Below are 19,966 nucleotides of genomic sequence, written 5' to 3' on the forward strand. Positions count from 1 at the left end.
ATGAGTTTATCCTGTAAATGAAAGACCTAGAAAGGATCCTGACAAGCTCAAGAAGGCAATGGCCCTGGGAGAGGAGGCAGAACACACACCCCCCAATCCCATGTTAGCCTCGCCCTGCTTGGGGTTTCTAGGAGTATGGGAGTGGCCCCTCTCAGGCATTACTGGTTTATCTCACAAGCTTAAAAGTGAGAGGTAAAAACCTCTTAAAGATTGTGTTTTTACGGCAGGACTAAAAGCTTGTTAGGAGGGATGCCTGGGTGGCTTAGTCAGTTCAATGGATGACCATCTGACTCTCCAATTTCAGTGCAGATCACTATCTCAGGGTCCTGGAATGGGCCTGTAGCAGGTTTCCCCACCCAACAAAGAGTCTACTTGGGAGTCTCTTTCCTCCCTGTGCCCCTACCCCAGCCTGCACATGTTCTCTCTCTAAATAAATACATAAAATCTTTTTTAAAAAACTAAAATAGGGGCACCTGGGTGGCTCAGTGGGTTAAAGCCTCTGCCTTCGGCTCAGGTCATGATTCCAGGGTCCTGGGATCGAGCCCCGCATTGGGCTCTCTGCTCAGCGGGGAGCCTGCTTCCTCCTCTCTCTCTCTGACTGCCTCTCTGCCTACTTGCACTGTCTGTCAAATAAATAAATAAAATCTTAAAAAAAAAAAAACTAAAATAAAAGCTTCTTAGGAAAAGAACATATGGGAAGGGGAAAAGGGAAGCAAACCCTTTAAATAGCTTTAAATAGCTAGGCAATGAGCAAATGATAATCTCATGAGTTCTAGAAGAATCATCACAGCACAGAACTCTGTACCTAATAGATGTTTCATAAAAATCCACTGAGGAAGCTAGGTGAAGTCTCTGTGCACAGATAAAAAATAAAAAATCATAGGGGTGCCTGGGTGGCTCAGTCAGTTAAGTCTCCAACTCTTGATTTTGGTTCAGGTCATGATCTCAGCGTTGTGAGATGGAGCCCAGGCCATATCAGGCTCCATGCTGGGCAAGGAGCCTGCCTGAGATTCTCCCTCTCCCTTTCTAAATAAATAGATAAATAATCGAAATATTATACAACCAGATGCCCCTGGTTGTCTCATTACTTTGGTGACTATAAATTGACAGTTTCTATAAACCGATTATTTCCACATCTTGAATCATTTAATACTTCACTCTAATTTTAAAACTGTATTTCCAGTTGTTTGGGAGAAACTAACTACCATAATAACTATGGAATTTTGCCCAAATCTCTTCTTTCAAAAACAGCATAGGTATTTATTTACTTCCTAATAAAATGAAGTCAGACCTTTTAAATATGGGAGAGAAAAGTAATACCTAAATGTCACAAAGAAAAATAAGATGTGAGGAATTAGAGAAAAACTGGGAGGTCAGCTGGTGAATTCTAAGTCTCGGTAGATGAATAAAGGTGAATTCAGCAAAACATGAATTAAAAGGCAGTGAATGGATGGGGCCCCTGGGTGGCTCACTCAGTTGAGTGCCCGACTCTTGATTTAGGTCTTAATCTCAGGGTCATGAGCTCAAGTCCTGCACTGGGCAGTGGATAAGTGGGGTCACGCTGAGAGGCACTATGTCCTCTGGAACCATCTGCTGCCACATTCTGTGGGGTTTCTAGGATGAGAACTGAGCAACTAGTCTTCTGATACGTTGCCCTGGGACAAACTAAAATAACAGCACAACTGTGTGGATTTTGGCATTGTGCGTTAACTCACCCTTTCCTTGGACGGACTCTCCGCTGAGGGTGAGAGCCTGCAGTCATAGACAGTTATCATAGAGGTAGCCTCATGCTACCATGGAATAGCTTTGGATTTAGAATGGTAAGAACAAGGTTTAGGTCTCGACTCCATTGATTACTGGACCATCTGCTGTTTCCCCATAAATGAAGTGAGTTAACTCAAATACTACCCACAGGGCTGGTGTAAAGATCAGTGAGAAAACATATGAAACTCCTCTGGAAGTAGAAGTTTTTATTATTTCAATAATAAAAATAACATATCCACCCACATCTAAGAAAGGCTGTACCTTCGAGTGATAGAACGCCAGAATGGGTCTGTTAAGCGGGAAACAGACAGAGCCTGTGGACAGAACAGCCACTGCGGGTTTCATGACACTCAGTGTGGCACCAAAAGGATAGACAAAGGTGAGAGCCCTGAAAGAAATTAAAGAAACACTCACATTTAAAAAAAAAAAAAAAAGAATTAAAAAATTTTGAAGATAATTTCAGTGCCTCTTGAGCAATTTAAGATCAAACACAAAGGTTTTTTTTGGGGGGGGGATGGATGGTCAGGAGTAAAAAACCGAAGTTTTATTACATACACACAGAGGCCCATAACAAAACTGAGACCCAAAGAAATGACCAAGGCAGGCAGTTTCTTAACACTTTTTATACAGAGACAATAAATGTGTGAGGGATTGACAGGATAAAGAAAACAGGTATTTGAGGACTTTAGTTAGGAATTCTAAGTGGAAACTGGGCCGAGGTATTAGACCAGTAAAAAGGCAGCAAGGTTTATTTCTATAGCTTCCTCGACTTTAAGTTCCCTACATCTGGTGATAAGGATATCTTTTACTTCTTCCTTTTCTTTTCTTTTTCAATTTTTTATTTAAATTCTGGTTAGTTAACATATAGTGTAGTATCGGTTTCAGGAGTAGAATTTAGTGACTCATCACTTAAAGACAACAGCCCGTGCCTACCATAACGAGTGCCCTCCTTAATGCCCACCCCCACCTACTTCTCTCCATCAACCCTCAGTTTGTTCTATATCATTAAGAGTCTCTTATGGTTTGCTTCCCTTTTCCCCTTCCCATATGCTCATCTGTCTTGTTTCCTAAATTCCACATATGAGTGAAATCATACAGTATGTGGCACTCTCTGACAGACTTATTTCACTTAGCATGATATACTCTAGCTCCATTCACGTTGATTGCAAATGGCCAGATGTCATTCTTTTTGATGGCTGAGCAATACATACACCACATCTTTATCCATTCATCATTGGGCTCTCTCCACAGTTGGGCTATGTTGATAATGCTGCTGTAAACATCACAGTGTATGTGCCCCCTTGAATCAGTCATTTCTGTATCCTTTGGGTAAATACCTAGTAGTTCAATTGCTAGGTCATAGGGTAGTTCTTTATTTAACTTTCTGAGGAACCTCCATACTGTTTTCCAGAATGGCTGCACCAATTTGCACTCCCACCAATACTGTAAAAGGGTTCCCCTTTCTCTGCATCATCACCAACATCTGTTGTTTCCTGTGTTGTTATTTTTAGCCATTTGGCTAGGTGTGAGGTGGTATCTCATCACAAACACAAAACTTAAAAAAAAAAACCCACAAAATTTGCTCTAAGCTTTGGTTTCTCGACTCAAAAATTGGTATAACTCTAGCTACTAGTTTAATAAAGCATTTTACAAATCTGAATGCAAATTCACAACATAATCACATGTGTAAATGGTTTTAACTGGAAGAACTAAAGAAATCCCTATGGTGGAGGAGCAAGAGGGGCCCTCATCTTACAGCTGAACTGGAGATACAAATGAGCCTACTCTGTATGACAATGCCTTCCAAGCAAGCAGTTCCCTCTTCCTTACAGATATGACTGGTGTCATCTCCAGGAATGAATGGCTGTCATTAGAAGGCCGTTTTTCCAGTCCGGCGGTTTTAAGAATAGAGTCGTGACATCAGACACTTCTACACACACCTGCCTTGGCCTCCTTCCTCCACCCTCCTAACGAACACTTAAGAGTATCTGGAGTGCATCAGTCTGACCTGGGGCAAATTACTCCTAAAAAGGGGTAAGGAAAGGGTGCAGACCCAGGGGTGTGGCCAACCCCTGCAGGAGGGGTTAAGGCTTAACTGAAAGCAAGATGGAGCTCTGCAAAGGTACTTGTTTGAAGGAAGTGCTCTCTGAATGAAGAAAAACAGGAATCTTATAACAAAGTGTAAAGTTAGAAACCATGAAGAGCTCCCTATGAAGATAATGTGAATTTCCCTTTCTCTTAGACCATGAGAAAATTCCTTATAGCTTAAGTTTAAAATGATTTCCTTCCAGAGTTAGTTTCCCCCTCACTCAGTCAATCTCACCTACCCCTCTGCCTTCCGTGTCATATCGTGGGTGAGAAGTGGCACCTGCCCCACATTCTCTATTCTCCCCCTTGCACCCTGGCCCAGCAGTAGCCCAGGAAAGGGGACTGTAGCTGTGAGTCGCACGCCAGAAACAGAAAGAAAGGAGCAGCTGTCATGGAGGAAGAAAAGGGATGTGGGAGAAATAGTTACATGGATGTGAGTGCACATCCTTGCCTCACACTTCCGCCGAATACACGCCAAGGAGAAGAGTCTCAAGGAAGAAGGGAGAACGGACACTTGAGTCATACAACTGAAAACTGTCAGCTTTATTTACTCCTCTCCTTTATTATTACTAAGAAAGCAATCAGACTGACATTTTGATAGGATTTTAAGCATAAGGCTATACATCCACCCAAGCGCCAAAACCGGGATTTTTCTAAACTACACGTGAACGAGCAAGATTGGCTGCGGGAATAGCTGGGAAAGTGTATTCCTGGGAAAGGGAACAGATATGTACTGGCCCTAAGGTGAGAATGAGCTCAGCATATTTAAGGAAACAAAGTCAGTGTGGCTATAGCTGAGTGAGAGATAGGAAAACGGAAATGATAGAAAAATAGGTTAAATGAGAACCTCAGACTTCAATAGGTCAAGAGTTTTGGTCAAGAGTTTTCAATGGTCAAGAGTTTTCAAAACACAAACAGGACTAGGTCTTCAACATCTCAGAGCCTGCCCAGAAACCGCTACTCCCAGGATGACCCAGGAAACAGCTGCCCGTCACCACAATCACAGAGGACTTAGTAACACAACAGCAGGTAAGTACTACACCACATGGCTTACAAAGCACCTCGAAAAATAAGGCCTCAGTGAAGTCTCCCAGCAACTTCATGAGATTCATTTTGTGTCCATTACACAGACGTAGAAACAGAAGCTAAGAGTAACTTGCCTGGGTCACCCTGCAAGTAAGACATGAAAATAGAAACTTCTACTGCCAAGTCCATGGTTCTTTCACCTACACCAACTGGATAAGCTGACACGAAGCTTAAGAATTAGGTTGGGGGGGGGGACGGGGAGTGGGAATGGGTGAAACAGATGCTGGGGACTAAAGAGGACACTTATCAAGAACAGTGAAGAATGTTTGGAAACGTTGAATCACTATATTGTATACACCTGAAACTAATGTAACACTGTATGTTAATTATACTGGAATTAAAATTAAAAACTTACTTGAAAAAAGAGACTGGGCACGGAGCCTACTTAAAAATAAGTAACTGGGGCACCTGGGTGGCTCAGTGGGTTGAAGCCTCTGCCTTCAGCTCGGGTCATGGTCCCGGGGTCCTGGGATCAAGCCCCGAGTCGGGCTCTCCACTCCTCGGGGAGCCTGCTTTCTCCTCTCTCTGTCTGCCTGCCTCTCTGCCTGCTTGTGATCTCTGTATCTCAAATACATAGATAAAATCCTTTAAAATAAATAAAGAAATAAATAAGATTATGATTCTCAAATGTCAAAAATGTTAATTCTATGATGTATGTTGCCATACATTTTTCCCTTTTACAACTTTACCTTGGTTTCATCTTAAGAAAGGTCTTCCCTATTTTAAGGATTATAAAAATTCACCTACTTTTAGAAATTTTATGATTTCATTTCTTTTAATATTTAAAATTTTAATCCATCTGAAATATATTTTAGGAGTGTGCTACAAAAATGTTTTTTCAAATGGTTAGCCACAAATGTTTTTTCAAATAGTTAGCCACAATTATGCCATCTATTCCCCAATAATTTAGAAATGTCACTAATAATTCTCATCTTTCACATATAGTCCAATTCTAATTTATTTATTTCTCATTATTTCTGCATTAGTATCACATTATTTTTACTACTAGAGTTTTATAATATTCTTTGACTACATAAATGTTCAACTCCTGGGGCGCCTGGGTGGCTCAGTTGGTTAAGCCTCTGCCTTCAGCTCAGATCATGATTTCAGGGTCCTGGGATGGAGCCCCATGTCGGGCTCTCTGCTCGGTGGGGAGCCTGATTCCCCCCCACCGACTCTCTCTCTGCCTACTTGTGACCTCTCTTTCTGTCAAATAAATAAATAAAATCTTTTAAAAAAATGTTCAACTCTTATGAGGTGAAATATCTCAAAGGTGAAAGGTAAAGCAGAAAAAATATAATACATGGAGGTCTTATTAATGAATAAGAAAAGATAAACCATCAATAGAAAAATGGGCAAAAAGTAGTCAACAGGAAATTCACAGAAGAAATACAATCAGCCAATAGGCTTTAAAGTCCATCCCACTCAGCCGTAATCAAAGAAATGCAAATTAAAATAAAGAGATATCATTTTCACTAGAATACTCCATGCTGGGAAGAGAGGAAAAAGGAGCATGTTCACAGGGACAGTAAGTGCTACGAATTACCTGGGGGGCAATTTAGCGATGTACTACATTTGGCAATGCAACAATTGGAAAACTTCTGACTAAGAGATTCTAATGCTAAGAATCTAGCCTTGCTGGCATAAATGCACAAAAACTGCACATAAAAAGACATTCACTATGTCTGTCAAAGTAAGTGCTCAATAAATGTTAGGTTTAACTACTAAAACAAAATATAAATAACCTCAATGTTCAATAATAGGAAACTGTTAGATAAATTAGGCTAATTCCAGTTTAATCTAATAATTTAAAAGGATATGGTGCATCTCTCTCTGTTTATATATAAAAAAAAAAATCTAAAAATCTAAATACCATATTGTTACGAGTCATTATCTTTGGGGAAAAGGGTATACATTTATAGTGTAGGACTTCTATTTTCTTCCTTTTGAACTGTTCAAATTGTGCGGTTTTTTTGTTTTTGTTTTTGTTTTTTTGGTGAGAATGACATTTGTAATCAGAAATGAAAACTCTTCACTTCAAAAAAGAAAACTCTTCAAAATGACAAATGCATCCTCTTTAGAGAGCCTCAGAAAACACACTCACTGGGCATTGTTTCCATTGCTTTCCTCATCAATGATTCCAGGCACGGCCTTCCCTGCAGCTCGGCTAATTTCCCTTGAAGAAAAAAAAATTAAACCTAGTAAACAAAAAAAATTTAGGAATTTCATACTCCATTCATTAATAGTAAGTATGAACTAACTGCAACGATTTTGCAGACTTGTTCAAAATACAATTCTCAGAACTTAAAGATACACCTACACACCTATACCTCTTTGTGTAGCTTGAAAAAGTTAACATTTAAATATGAGGATCAGCTCCTCTTTCTTGAGTCCCGAGGGAAAGATCAATATACTAAACTACGTTCTAGACGAGACCCACATGCTAGTCCTATATTCTAGACTCTGTATCACCAGAACCAGGAGAGCACCTGGCATCTAACAAACTCAAGTGTGGAATGAATAATTTTGAATAAAGGGAAAAGCGCACAGAGAGGGCACCTGACGTTGCTACTCTCACGCATTCATTTCCCACTTCTCCAAAGGCCCTAATTTACCCTTAAGATCCAGTGAAACAGAAAAACTTGACTTCACCCCAGTCTCCCGGGATAGGGAATATGACCTAGTTATACCATCAGGACATTCTATGCCCTCTGCCACAGTGACCAGTTCAGGATGGGCATATGGCCCAAGCCAGCTCAAACACAGCAAATCTCAGGACTACTCTTGATGAGAATGCTGGGACCAAAGCAGGCTCTCTTGCCCTAGATGGTGTGGCATGCCGATATAAATTTGGGAACTGCTAAAACTGTTCAGCCCACAGACACAGGAGAGCAGAGCCAAAAGAACTACAGAGCAATGGGACTGGAGCCCTAACAACATCATGAATTTTCAGTTAATCCACACCCAAAGCCTGCCGTATTTCTGGGCTTTTCAATTACATGAGTTGATAAAATCTCTTTATTGTTTCATCTCATTGAGAGAACAGGGTCTTCTATACTTGCAGCTGAATGCATTCTGACAAAGAGTGAATGTGGAATATGGTTTCAAAAGATGGGAGGAATATAATTTGAGGAATGAGAAGTAATATAATAAAGTAAATTATAATATAGTAAAATAAAAGAGCAACAAAGGAAGAAAGGCTAGTGAAAAGAATGAGTGAGATGAGAAGAGAGAAGATAGGAATCATTTGTTAAAATATTTCTGCTTTTGAGGAGCCAGGGGGGCTCAGTAGGCTGAGCCTCTGCCTTACGCTTGGGTCATGATCTCAGGGTCCTGGGATCGAGACCCGCATCGGGCTCTCTGCTCAGCAGGGAACCTGCTTCCCCCTCTCTCTCACCTGCCTCTCTGCCTACTTGTGATCTCTCTCTGCCATATAAATTAAAAAAATCTTAAAAGAAAAAAATTCTTTCAACACACTTACCTATTCAGGACTCCGTTCGAAACCAGAGCTTCTTTTGGATGGAAATACTTGTAATATACATTTCTAACCACAGCATCTTTAGGGGAAAAGAGAGGAAGTTGCATCTTAGATTAGAAATAGGTTTGAGGGGCGCCTGGGTGGCTCAGTGGTTAAAGCCTCTGTCTTGGGCTCAGGTCATGATCCCAGGGTCCTGGGATCAAGTCCCGCATCGGGCTCACTGCTCAGCAGGGAGCCTGCCTCCTCCTCCTCTGTCTCTCTGCCTGCCTCTCTGCCTACTTGTGATCTGTGTCAAATCAATAAAAAAAAAATCTTAAAAAAAAAAAAAAAAGAAAGAAATAGGTTTGATATTATAAACACATATAAAATTTGACCTGTAAGAAATCCTGGAACTCTGTTCCCATTCCTCCCATTTTAATACCATGGAAGAAGCTTAGCCCCAGAAGGCTCAGACTGCCACTGAGATCAGAATGCTGGACCACGCACCCTCAGCCCAGGGCTCTTTCCACTGTACTACTAGGTCCAGAGGGCTACAATATGAATAATTAATAGGAAACAACTGCTTCTACTAAAATAACAATAATCATAATTACCACTATTAACCATGATTCCATATTCTTCTAGAAGAAAGTTAATATTGGTGTCGAATCTGGATTCTCCACCCTCTCCCAGCATCACAAGGATATCACCACCACCATCAAGGTATTTCTTCAGGACTTCAAACTACACAAAAGAAAAAAAAATCTATGAATATACCTGAAAGACTTTTGTCCAAAGGACTTTAAGACCTTAACTACCTGAAAAATAAATATAAGCCACTTAAATATAAATGTATATAAGATAACATAAAAGTTACTCTCTACATAGACTTTCCAAGCTTGTCTTTAAGCATAAAGTTCCAAAATACTCAAACGGAATTCACATTTTCCACCTTGACTATCTGGAAAGCAAACCAAAAGTGGAAACCATTTGCTAAAGGAAGCTCACAGGTCACTGAGCAGCAGCCCTGGTCTCAACCTAGTGGAGACAAAATCAGCCCTGGCTGAAAACAATTGCTCTGGACCATACCCGCCCCTCCCTGCCGGCTACCTACGTCAGGATGAAGGCATTGTATACCACCCCCAGGGAGGAATTCTGTTCCAATCATTCATTGATTGATCAACCCAGGGTGAGAAATGCATGTTATCTGCTTATCTCCTGGGAATCTCTCTCTTGCTTTCCCAAAGCTGGAGAGGAAAGAAAAATCTAGGACTGGTCTTGCTGACCCAGCCTGAGAAAACCTGGTGGGGTGAGTGGTCTAGACCAATAGTCTCTCAACTCTCCTCAAGCATCTCGTAAGACAATGTGAACGCGCACTCTGATATGTATATTAAGTATGTATGTTTATATATAATTATAAAACATCTTCTTAAGAAGGGGAATTTTGAAGGATAATAAAGATAAGACAAATGCAATTTCCTTCTGGCACCTCAGTGATTCAGCACATACAACCCACTTTGGACACCACCGTCTCGGTGTCCAACAACAAAGCCCTTGCGCTTGCACACTCCCTAGATTTCCTTCTCTCCTCCAGCCCCCTAAATATAGAAAACATAGTTCAACGATTAACATCGCTAAGGTGGCTTGCTCCCAAATGAGACTAACTCCACAGATTCTGGCCTCTCCACAAGACTGCCCCAGGCATGGGGATCCTACATAGTATTTTTAGCATTTGTTTCAAAATGTCAGCTATAAAGAAGTGCTCTAGTGTATGTGTACTACTGACACTCCAGTGTAAACAAACTGAAATATACATATTCTTCTAGTGCCCATATGCCCAAACACTGACAACTTGAAGTATATATATTCTTTTTTTTTTTGAAGTATACATATTCTTTCATAAGTCATCTTCCTTTAACTTCTTTACATTACAGTTAAGACACTTATTTCTTTTTTAAATGGTGGTGGGTACTAATATCTAGGCTTCTCGATTCAGAATAAAGGTACATTTATAATACAGACAGTGATGCCTGGGTGGCTCAGTCGATTAGGCATCTGACTCTTGGTTTTGGCTCAGGTCATGATCTCAGCATCATGGGATAGAGCCCCACATCAGGCTCTGCTCAGCATGGAGTCTGCTTGAGGTTCTCTCTCTCTCTCCCTCTGTCCCTCCCCCCACTTGCACTCACTCTCTCTCTCTCAAATAAGATAAATAAATAAAATCTTTTAAAAAAGTAATATAGGGGCACCTGGGTGGCTCAGTGGGTTAAAGCCTCTGCCTTCGGCTCAGGTCATGATCCCAGGGTCCTGGGATCGAGCCCCGCATTGGGCTCTCTGCTCTGCAGAGAGCCTGCTTTCTCCTCTCTCTCTGCCTGCCTCTCTGCCTACTTGTACCTCTGTCTGTCAAATAAATAAATAAAATCTTAAAAAATAAATAAATAAAAATTAAAAAGTAATATAGATAGATGTTGATCTGACAAGGTGGGGATACATGGTCTGGGTCAATTGGTGGTAAGTGAATATCACCACCGGGCAAATGCGTAAGCCAATGTGGCTGAGGTGGTAACAAAGAAAAACTAAATTCAGTCTAGGTTCTAGCTTGATTCTCACATCTAGTATCAGACATATGATGTCCTGTCAAAGAAGTTTCTGGAGGACAACATCAAAGACAGATCATAGTCTATGACGGGTGAACTGGCCTCTTTACTGGTCCCAGGAGGCTAGCAACAACGCCCAGGAAGGCAGTGATCTATGCCAGGAGGAAGACCTCTGCTAACCATTTGAATCCGCTTGATGTAAGAATAAAACACAAGGGAGTGCTCCTGGGTGGCTAAAGCCTCTGCCTTCAGCTCAGGTCATGGTCTCAGGGTCCTGGGATCGAGTCCCGCATCGGGCTCTCTGCTCAGCAGGGAGCCTGATCCCCATCCTCTCTCTCTCCACCTGCCTCTCTGCCCACTTGTGATTTCTGTCAAATGAATAAATAAAATCTTAAAAAAAAAAAAAAAGAATAAAACACAAGGGAATGTTGGTACCTTTTTTTTTTTTTTTTGAAGACTTTATTTATTTGACAGAGAGAGAAAGAGAGAGAGAACAGCAAGGGGAGCAGCAGGCAGAGGGAGAGGGAAAAGTAAGCTCACCCTGAGCAGGGAGCCCGATGCGGGGGCCCGACCCTAGGGCCCTGGGATCATGAAGGCAGATGCTTAACGACTGAGCCACTCAGGCGCCCCAAAGGAATGCTGGTTCTTAGAAAGAAGTTAAAAGTTTTTCTGCCTTTCCTTCCCATGTCACTCCACCCCTAAAGAGAAGGCACGGTGCAGGAGATGGTCCGGTGGGAGAACATTTTATTAGGCTAACTATGCCTCTCAATGGAGTCTATCTTTTGGAAGCCACTGCTGTCCATCCTTAAGAGCCTGAACGTTTGACTGAGTGCCTGTTTCCTGTTGGAAAAATGATCAGACAGGCACAGGTCTCTGACCCTCTTTCTGGATGCCCTGGCTTTTCTGAGGCTGGCTGTTCCTCAGCAAAGACCGGATTACCTCTCTCTTTGTCTTTGCTAGGTAGAGAAGAGCCGTAGCAGGGGAGAAACTATTAGAGTGAGACCTTCAGGATCTCATAGGGTGGAGGCATCTGGCCAAGTCCATGTTCCTAATAGGAATTCCGGCTCCTCTCAATTAACCTGATCAAACACTTAAGTCTCTCTCAATGGCCGCATTGCAGTCATATCAACAAAAAAAAGAACAATAGAAATGCTTCCCTGTAGACCTCCTCCCTGTGGTCCCACCCAAACTCAGAGCAGAAGACCTGGACTGCCCCAGTCTAAGGACCACGCTGGTCCCACCCTGCCTCAGCCTCCCTACTCCCCACAACCCTACCTAAGCACCAAAGTACCTGCAAGTTTCTATGAGAAAAGCTCTTGCTGTGTTCTGGGGTTTCTGTTTAGTTGTGGTAAAGTACAAGTAACATTTACCATCTTAAGCATTTTTAGGCTTACAGTTCAGTAGTGAAAAACATTCACGTTATTGTGCATCTCCAGAACTCTTTTCATCTTGCAAAACCGAAGCTCAATACCTATTAAACAACTTCTCATTTCCTTCCTCACTCTAGCTCCTGGCAACCACGACTCTAACTTTATATGAATTTGACTACTCTAGGTACGTCATATAAATGGAATCATACAGCATTGGTCTTTTTGTAATTGGCTTCTTTCATTTAGCATAACATCCTCAATATTCACTCATGTTATCAGAATTCTGATATGCATGTATCAGAATTATCTACCTTTTTAAATATATATATATATATATATATTTTTTTTTTTTTTTAATTTGACAGAGAGAGAGACAACGAGAGAGGGAATACAAGCAGGGGAAGAGGGAGAGGGAGAAGGGCTCGATCCCAGAACCTTGGGATGATGATCTGAGCCAAAGGCAGATGTTTAACGACTGAGCCACCCAGGCGCCCCTAGAATTCCCTACCTTTTTAAGGCTGAATAATAATTTATTATATGTATATACCACACTTTGTTTATCCATTCATCTGCTGGTAGATGGTTCTAGCTTGATTCTCACATCTAATATCAGACATATGATGTTCTGTCAAAGAAGTTTCTAGAGGACAACATCAAAGACAGATCATAAAATCTATGAGGGGTGAACTGACCCCTTTACTGGTCCTAGGAGACTAGCAACAACACCCAGGAAGGCAGTGATCTATGCCAGGAGGAAGACTTCTGCTAACCATTTGAATCTGCTTGATGTAAGAATAAAACACAAGGTGCGGGGAGGGCTCCTGGGTGGCTCAGTGGGTTAAAGCCTCTGCCTTTTGGCTATTGTGAATGCTGCTGCTGTAAGAATGTACAAATAACTCTTTGAGATTCTACTTTCAATTCTTTTGGATATGTATCTAGAAGTGGGACTGCTGGATCATATGATAATTTTATTTTAAATTTTTTGAGGAACTGCCATTCTGTTTTATATAATGGCTGTACACACTTATTTTACCTTTCCACCAACAGTGCACACGGGTTCCAATTTCTCTGCATCTTTGCCAATACTTGTGTTCTGGGCTCTAAATTTAACATTCTTTGTCTATTCTATGAAATAGAATTAAAAACAGCTTTATTTTAAAAGGAGTTTTCCCCTGGGCACCTGGGTGGCTCAGTTGATTAAACAACTGCCTTCAGCTCAGGTCATGATCCTGGAGTCCCAGGATCGAGTCCCGCATCAGTCCTGCTCAGCAGGGAGCCTGTTTCTCACTCTGACCCATCCCCTCTCATTCTCTCTCTCTCTCAAATAAATAAATTTTTAAAAATAAATAAATAATTTCTAAAGATTTAAAAAATAAATAAAATAAATCAAAGGAATTTCCCCCTGCATCGGGTTCCCTGCTCAGCGGGGAGCTTGTTTCTCCCTCTGCCTGCTGCTCTCCCACTTCTGCTTTCTCTCTCCGTCAAATAAATAAAATCTTTAAAAATAAATAAATAAATAAATGGAATTTTCTTATTTTCAAAACAAAAATATGGCAAACAGGTATGGTTATTTTTTCATTAGTCTCAACTATGTGTCTGGCACTTGACATGCATTAGCTCAGTTAATGACCATAATAACTCCATGATGAGGAAGAAAGTGCTTACCTTAAGGCAACACAGTGTATGGTGAAGAGGGATTTAAATCCAGAATTTAGAGCGCATGCACCTAACCATCTTATTATAGTTCTTCTTTCTGGATATTTCTTACCTCAGCTGCAGTAAATTTTTCCCTTGGCCCAGCTGTAATCCACAGTTTCACCCCAATTAGCTTCTCAGATGTGATTTCATCTTTTAAGCTAGAAATACGATTTTTAAAGTGTTAGATCCATAATTTAAGCCAATTTAAGAATTATCTTAGCCTCTAGACTATATGGAACCAGAGGCCACAGAGGCCCAGAGATGAAGGGACTTAGAGGTACCTGGTAGAGCCTCTTTCCCAAAGTAAGAATCCCTTCCATAGGCTTGTCCCGGATCAGTCTCTGCTCAAATACTTCCTATAGGCCAAGATGTCTAAATTAACCCACACAAGAGTATAATGAGTCCTCCAACTACTAATTCAATCAGCTCTGCCATTAGCTGGTATGATATCCTCACCCTATTAAGAGAAACCATTTAGGGGCGCCTGGGTGGCTAAGTGGGCTAAGCCTCTGCCTTCGGCTCAGGTCATGATCCCAGGATCCTGGGATTGAGCCCCACATCAGGCTCCCTGCTCAGCGGGGAACCTGCCTCCCCCTCTATCTCTGCCTGCTTCTCTGCCTGCTTGTGATCTGTCAAATAAACAAATAAAATCTTAAAAAAAAAAAAAAGAAAAACCATTTATACACGCACAAAGACAAGAAAGGTATTCTCATTTTTCCTCTCCCTAAACTGAAGTATTGACCCAAGTTAAAATATGGAGAAAGACTCTAACCTCTCAAAAAGTTGTATATGCATAATTAGAATAACTTTTTGGTTTGTGATTTGGGAGACAACCTAATATGCTAATTGCCAATTTTCAAAGGAAATCATTTAGTTACTTCTGAACGATCCTTAAATTGAACTCCTCCTACCTAAACAACTGTTTACATAAGAAAATAAAGACTTTCCAATTATTACGAGCAGGCTATTATTATCACTTAGAAGGGAAAACAATATACACAGTCACCTCTGAATCTTCCAATTACTCCGCAGTTTTTTCTGCATGGATTTATAGCCATTGTTGGTGGTAAATATTTCTTTTTTGTATGCATTGAAAAGAATGGTGCTCCGAAGTTCTTTCTCCATGGCTACCTTATGGAAAAAAAGAAGGGATCAGAAAAAGGGAAACAATAAACAATATTCCAAAAGACCCTAAATGGAATAAATAGTCTTCCTGCTTATCCAGAAAGGGCATACAGCTGGAACCTAGCTATGAAATCCCTACGATTATCAAAGGTTGAGAGTGAAATGCATAATCACAGCCACAAAAATGTAAAGCCCAACTCTGGCTTTTGCCTCCTGTTTCTTTTTCTTTTTTTGTACTAAGATCTGATAGATACTCTTTTTTTAAATTAATTATTTTTATTAACATATAATGTATTATTTGCCCCAGGGGTACAGGTCTGTGAATCGTCAGGCTTACACATTTCACAGCACTCACCATATCACATACCCTCCCCAATGTCCAGAACCCAACCACCTTCTCCCTAGCCCTCCACCCCCCAGCAACATTTTTTCCTTCCCTACCCCCCAAACCCTCCACCCTTCCTCTCAAATTCCTCTTATCAGGGAATCAGTCTTCCTCTGATTGACTTATTTCATTCAGCATAATACCCTCTAGTTCCATCCACCTCGTTGCAAATGGCAAGATTTCATTTCTTTTGATGGCTGCATAGTATTCCATTATATATATATATATATACATATATATATATATATATCTCACATCTTCTTTATCCATTCATCTGTTGATGGACATCTAGGTTGCCTCCAATTTTTTGCCCTGGCCTTTCCACCAGCCTATTCTCACAACCCCACCCTACCATCACCCTATCTTTATGCCCTTAGAGCATGTTTCCCACTTGATTTCTCTTTGCTAACTACTGTTAAGTGTGGGACATAGTCTTCTAGATTCTTTTTATACATGTGTTAACTTATAATTTTTTTATGATACAGGATCCTATAATATGCACTATTCTGCAACACACTTTTTTTTTTAAAAGATTTTTATTTATTTATTTGACAGACAGAGATCACAAGTAGGCAGAGAGGCAGGCAGAGAGAGAGGAGGAAGCAGGCTCCCCGCTGAGCAGAGAGCCCGATGCGGGGCTCGATCCCAGGACCCCGGGATCATGACCTGAGCCGAAGGCAGAGGCTTTAACCCACTGAGCCACCCAGGCGCACCCTGCAACACACTTTTTTCACCTAAACTTGTATCTTTCCATGTCAGTACACATGGATCTACCACCTTTTTTAAAACTGCTACACAATATTGCCTTTATGGATGTACTATAATTTAACCAATCGTATAGATGAACATATTTTTTCAAAATTTTTCCTAGTAAAATAATGCTACAAACATTATCTTTTGGGGTGCCTGGGTGGCTCAGTGGGTTAAAGCCTCTGCTTTCGGCTCAGGTCATGATCCCAGGGTCTTGGGATCGAGCCCCGCATCGGGCTCTCTGCTCAGCGGGGAGCCTGCTTCCTCCTCTCTCTCTGCCTGCCTCTCTGCCTACTTGTGATTTGTCTGTCAAATAAATAAATAAAATCTTTAAAAAAAAATATTATCCTTAAATACGATGTTCTTCTGCACTTTCCAAATTTTTTAAAAAGATTATTTATTTATTTGACAGAGAAAGATCACAAGTAGGCAGAGAGGCAAGCAGAGAAAGAGGAGGGAAGCCTGCTCCCCACTGAGCAGAGAGTCTGATGCAGGGCTCAATCCCAGGATCCTGAGACCATGACCTGAGCCGAAGGCAGAAGCCCAACCCACTGAGCCACCCAGGTGCCCTGCGCTTTCCATTATTTTTGACTAAATTCCTACTTGTTGAATGGCTAAGTAAATTATTTCCAAACTGCCCTCCAAAAATTGTTTTTTTACTTCCATTAATACTAACATATTTGTTTATATATAATCTTACTTCCAATCTTTTTCATCTTTGGTAGTAAAGTGAGCAAAAAAAAAAAAAAAAAAAGCCCTCACTGTTTTAATTTGCACTTTGAAATTAGGAAGATGGCCATCTTTCACCGTGCATACTGGCCACTTGTATTTCTTCTGATTATCTTGCTTATGTACTCTGTTCATTTTTCTCTTGGGTTTAATATTTTTCCACCTGATCATTAAATAGTTTCATAAATGTACTTGTCTTTAGATTTAGCCTCTGGCAGCTTTTTTGTTTTGGTTTAGTGGAATTTTGCAGGACCTACAGAAGGTTTTTAAATTTTAGAGTCAAAAGTAGTAATCTTTTCCTTTCTGGATTCTGCATTATATGACATATTTACAAGAGTTTTTACTGTGCCAAGATTACAAATACACACAATGCTTTCTTCCAGTATTCTGTTGTGTCGGTTTTTAAGATTTAAATTTTGGCCTATTTGGAACTTATTTTAGTCATCAAAATGAGGTTCATTATTTTTTTATTATTATTATTACTAGAAAGCTGCCTGACGCCAAACCACTTTTTCTTCTTTTTGTTTTTTTTTAAGACTTTATTTACTTATTTGACAGAGAGATAGAGAGAGAGAGAGCACATGCAGGGGGCAGCAGGCATAGGAGAGAGGGAGAAGCAGGCTCCCCATGGAGCAGGGACCCTGCTCCAGGATGGGGCTGGGGTTGGGGGCTCAGCCCTAGGATCCCAGGATCATGACCTGAGCAGGAGCGGACACTTAACCAACTGAACCACCCAGGTACCCCAAAACTACCTTTTCAGGCTGATTTGAAATAACACCTTGAGGGACACCAGGGTGACACCAGGTCATGATCTCAGGGTTCTGGGATCGAGCCCCGCATCGGGCTCTCTGCTCGCCAGGGAGCCTGCTTCCCCCTCTCTCTGTGCCTGCCTGCTGTGATCTCTCTCTATGCATCAAATAAATAAAATCTTTAAAAAAAGAAGAAAGAAAGAAAGAAATACCACCTTGACTACATAATAAATTTCTGTAAGTATCTGTATTTGGATCTATTCTGAATTCCATTACATTCTATCTGCATTTAAGTTCCTGCTCAGTTCCATACTATTTTAATTACAACTTTATTAATTTACAACTTTTATACTATCTGGTGGTGCTGCAGAGTTTATGCTCCTTATTGCCCTTACTTTTTAGAATTTTTCCTGCCCAGCGTCACATATTTTTTTTATCTTCTAGTTGAACTTTAAATTTTGTCATCTTAAAAAATGGCTTGGGGCGCCCAGGTGGCTCAGTGGGTTAAAGCCTCTGCCTTCGGCTCAGGTCATGATCCCAGGGTCATGGGATCAAGTCCTGCATCGGGCTCTCTGCTCAGCAGAGAGCCTGCTACCCGCCCTTTCTCTCTCTGCCTGCCTCTCTGCCTACTTGTGTCTCTGTCAAATAAATAAAATCTTAAATTTAAAAAAAAATAAAAGGCTTATGATTACAGCATCACTATCTTTTCATGTTCCAACCATCTGTGTATACTCTTTTCTTCCCAATATGTAGACACAATATTGTATCCAGCTTTTCCCAGTTTCCTGAAGAAAAAAAAAAAAAAAAAAAAGTCTACTAGTTAGGCTAGTAGGTTGTATGCACACTTGCGTGGTTATGCCATAATGAACTCAATCACTGCCTTTATGGGCATCTTTTCAATGATTTTGCCATCACAAACACACTGGAATTTACATACTTCTGCTTTTGCCATTCTTTTTGCTGTAGGACAAGTTCCTAGGAGCACCATTCCTAGGAAAAAGGTTTGAGACTAGATGTTACCATTCCTAGGCCAATGCTCTTTTATACTCATTAAGACGACTAAAAATCCGCCCAGTCACAAGCGATGGGGATTTGAACCCAGTGTGAGTTTCGGAATCCAGGCCTACATCCGCGGCCCCAGTTTACTTTACCCCAACCAATCTCGGTTTTCCATTAGACTGGCCCAAAGGCCTCAGGAACAGGCCGGCGAGACCCTCGCCAGCTCCCAGGTAGCCCGAACGGCCCGGCAAGCTCAGCCCAGTCGGAGGCCTGCTTACCTGAGGCCCAGTGACCACCATCTTCACCTGACACCGCCCAGCATTCCGCGGTCAGGTATCCAAGGCCTCTTAGCAACGGCGGTGCGAGGCGGCGCGCCGGGCAGGCGCACTGGGGCGGGGACCTGCGCCGGAGCAACGTAATGACGACAGTAACAGGAAGACGCCGTTCCTCCTTGAGCGTCACGGGGCAGGAGGACAGGGGGCGGGGCTAATAGGGGACTGTACCATTATGTTGGCTGAGGGGTAAACCCAAACGGAACGTGAATTAACTTTAAGCCAAAGAAAAGCCCACCTCGCTTCGTCCTTAAGTATTCTTAGAGACTGATAAAAATGGTAGGACCCTAGGGCCCAAACTTCGCTCCACCCTGAGGGAGAAGAGTGAAGGCTTCCGATGGGGTGGGGACGGGGGAATGCCCCAGCCTAGACCCCAAGAGCGCCGGTGCGGAGCCGAGGGGCGGCTCGGACCTTGCGTCGGGGTGAAGGTGCCTCGAACCCGCATTAGGGGCTCCGTGCACTTCGTGGAAGGGGCTCAGGGTTTTGGGGGCCCAGGAAAGACTTCCTGGGAGAGGGTGGTTATGTTTAGGGGTGCGAATGGTCACTGAGATAGTTCTTCGTTGATGAGCCCAGCATCTCTGAGCGCCCCTGCGCCAGGCCCCGGGGTATGGTCGTGAGCCCGCCCTCTGGGCCTCCCCAGACAGGGAGTTAAGACCTTGGCCAGATGCTACAAAACAGTGATAATATAAACTGTATTATTAAGGGAGCTGTGAGGGCCCGGGGATGGTCGGAAAGGCGGCCCGTATGAACAGAGATATGATTGATATTAAGTAGAGTAATGTTCGTTAAGGCAAGGGCTGGAGAAGGAACTGCTCTGCCAAAAAGCCAAGGGCACAT

General features: G+C 41.8%; 1 protein-coding gene across 3 annotated transcripts in view; it reads right to left on the reverse strand.

Annotated features, from left to right (window-relative positions):
• IFT52 (intraflagellar transport 52) overlaps positions 1 to 19,208 on the reverse strand; it is a 37,834-nt gene extending 18,626 nt beyond the window's left edge. Inside the window, exons 1-7 of one of the 3 annotated variants that reach the window (XM_032838496.1) lie at positions 19,072 to 19,208; positions 15,067 to 15,187; positions 14,131 to 14,218; positions 9,010 to 9,139; positions 8,420 to 8,495; positions 7,043 to 7,114; positions 2,026 to 2,152 (exon numbers count right to left, since the gene is read on the reverse strand). In XM_032838496.1, coding sequence (XP_032694387.1) covers positions 2,026 to 2,152; positions 7,043 to 7,114; positions 8,420 to 8,495; positions 9,010 to 9,139; positions 14,131 to 14,218; positions 15,067 to 15,187; positions 19,072 to 19,096 — 639 coding nt within the window. In that variant the 5' untranslated portion in view covers positions 19,097 to 19,208. Of the gene's footprint in view, positions 1 to 2,025; positions 2,153 to 7,042; positions 7,115 to 8,419; positions 8,496 to 9,009; positions 9,140 to 14,130; positions 14,219 to 15,066; positions 15,188 to 19,071 lie in introns of those variants that run through there. The other 2 variants (XM_032838497.1, XM_032838498.1) reach the window with 2 other exon arrangements.
• Positions 19,209 to 19,966: the final 758 nt, after the last annotated feature.

This window comes from Lontra canadensis, unplaced genomic scaffold, assembly GCF_010015895.1.
Source record: "Lontra canadensis isolate GAN:19392208 unplaced genomic scaffold, GSC_riverotter_1.0 scaffold105, whole genome shotgun sequence".
Classification (NCBI taxonomy): Eukaryota; Metazoa; Chordata; class Mammalia; order Carnivora; family Mustelidae; genus Lontra; species Lontra canadensis.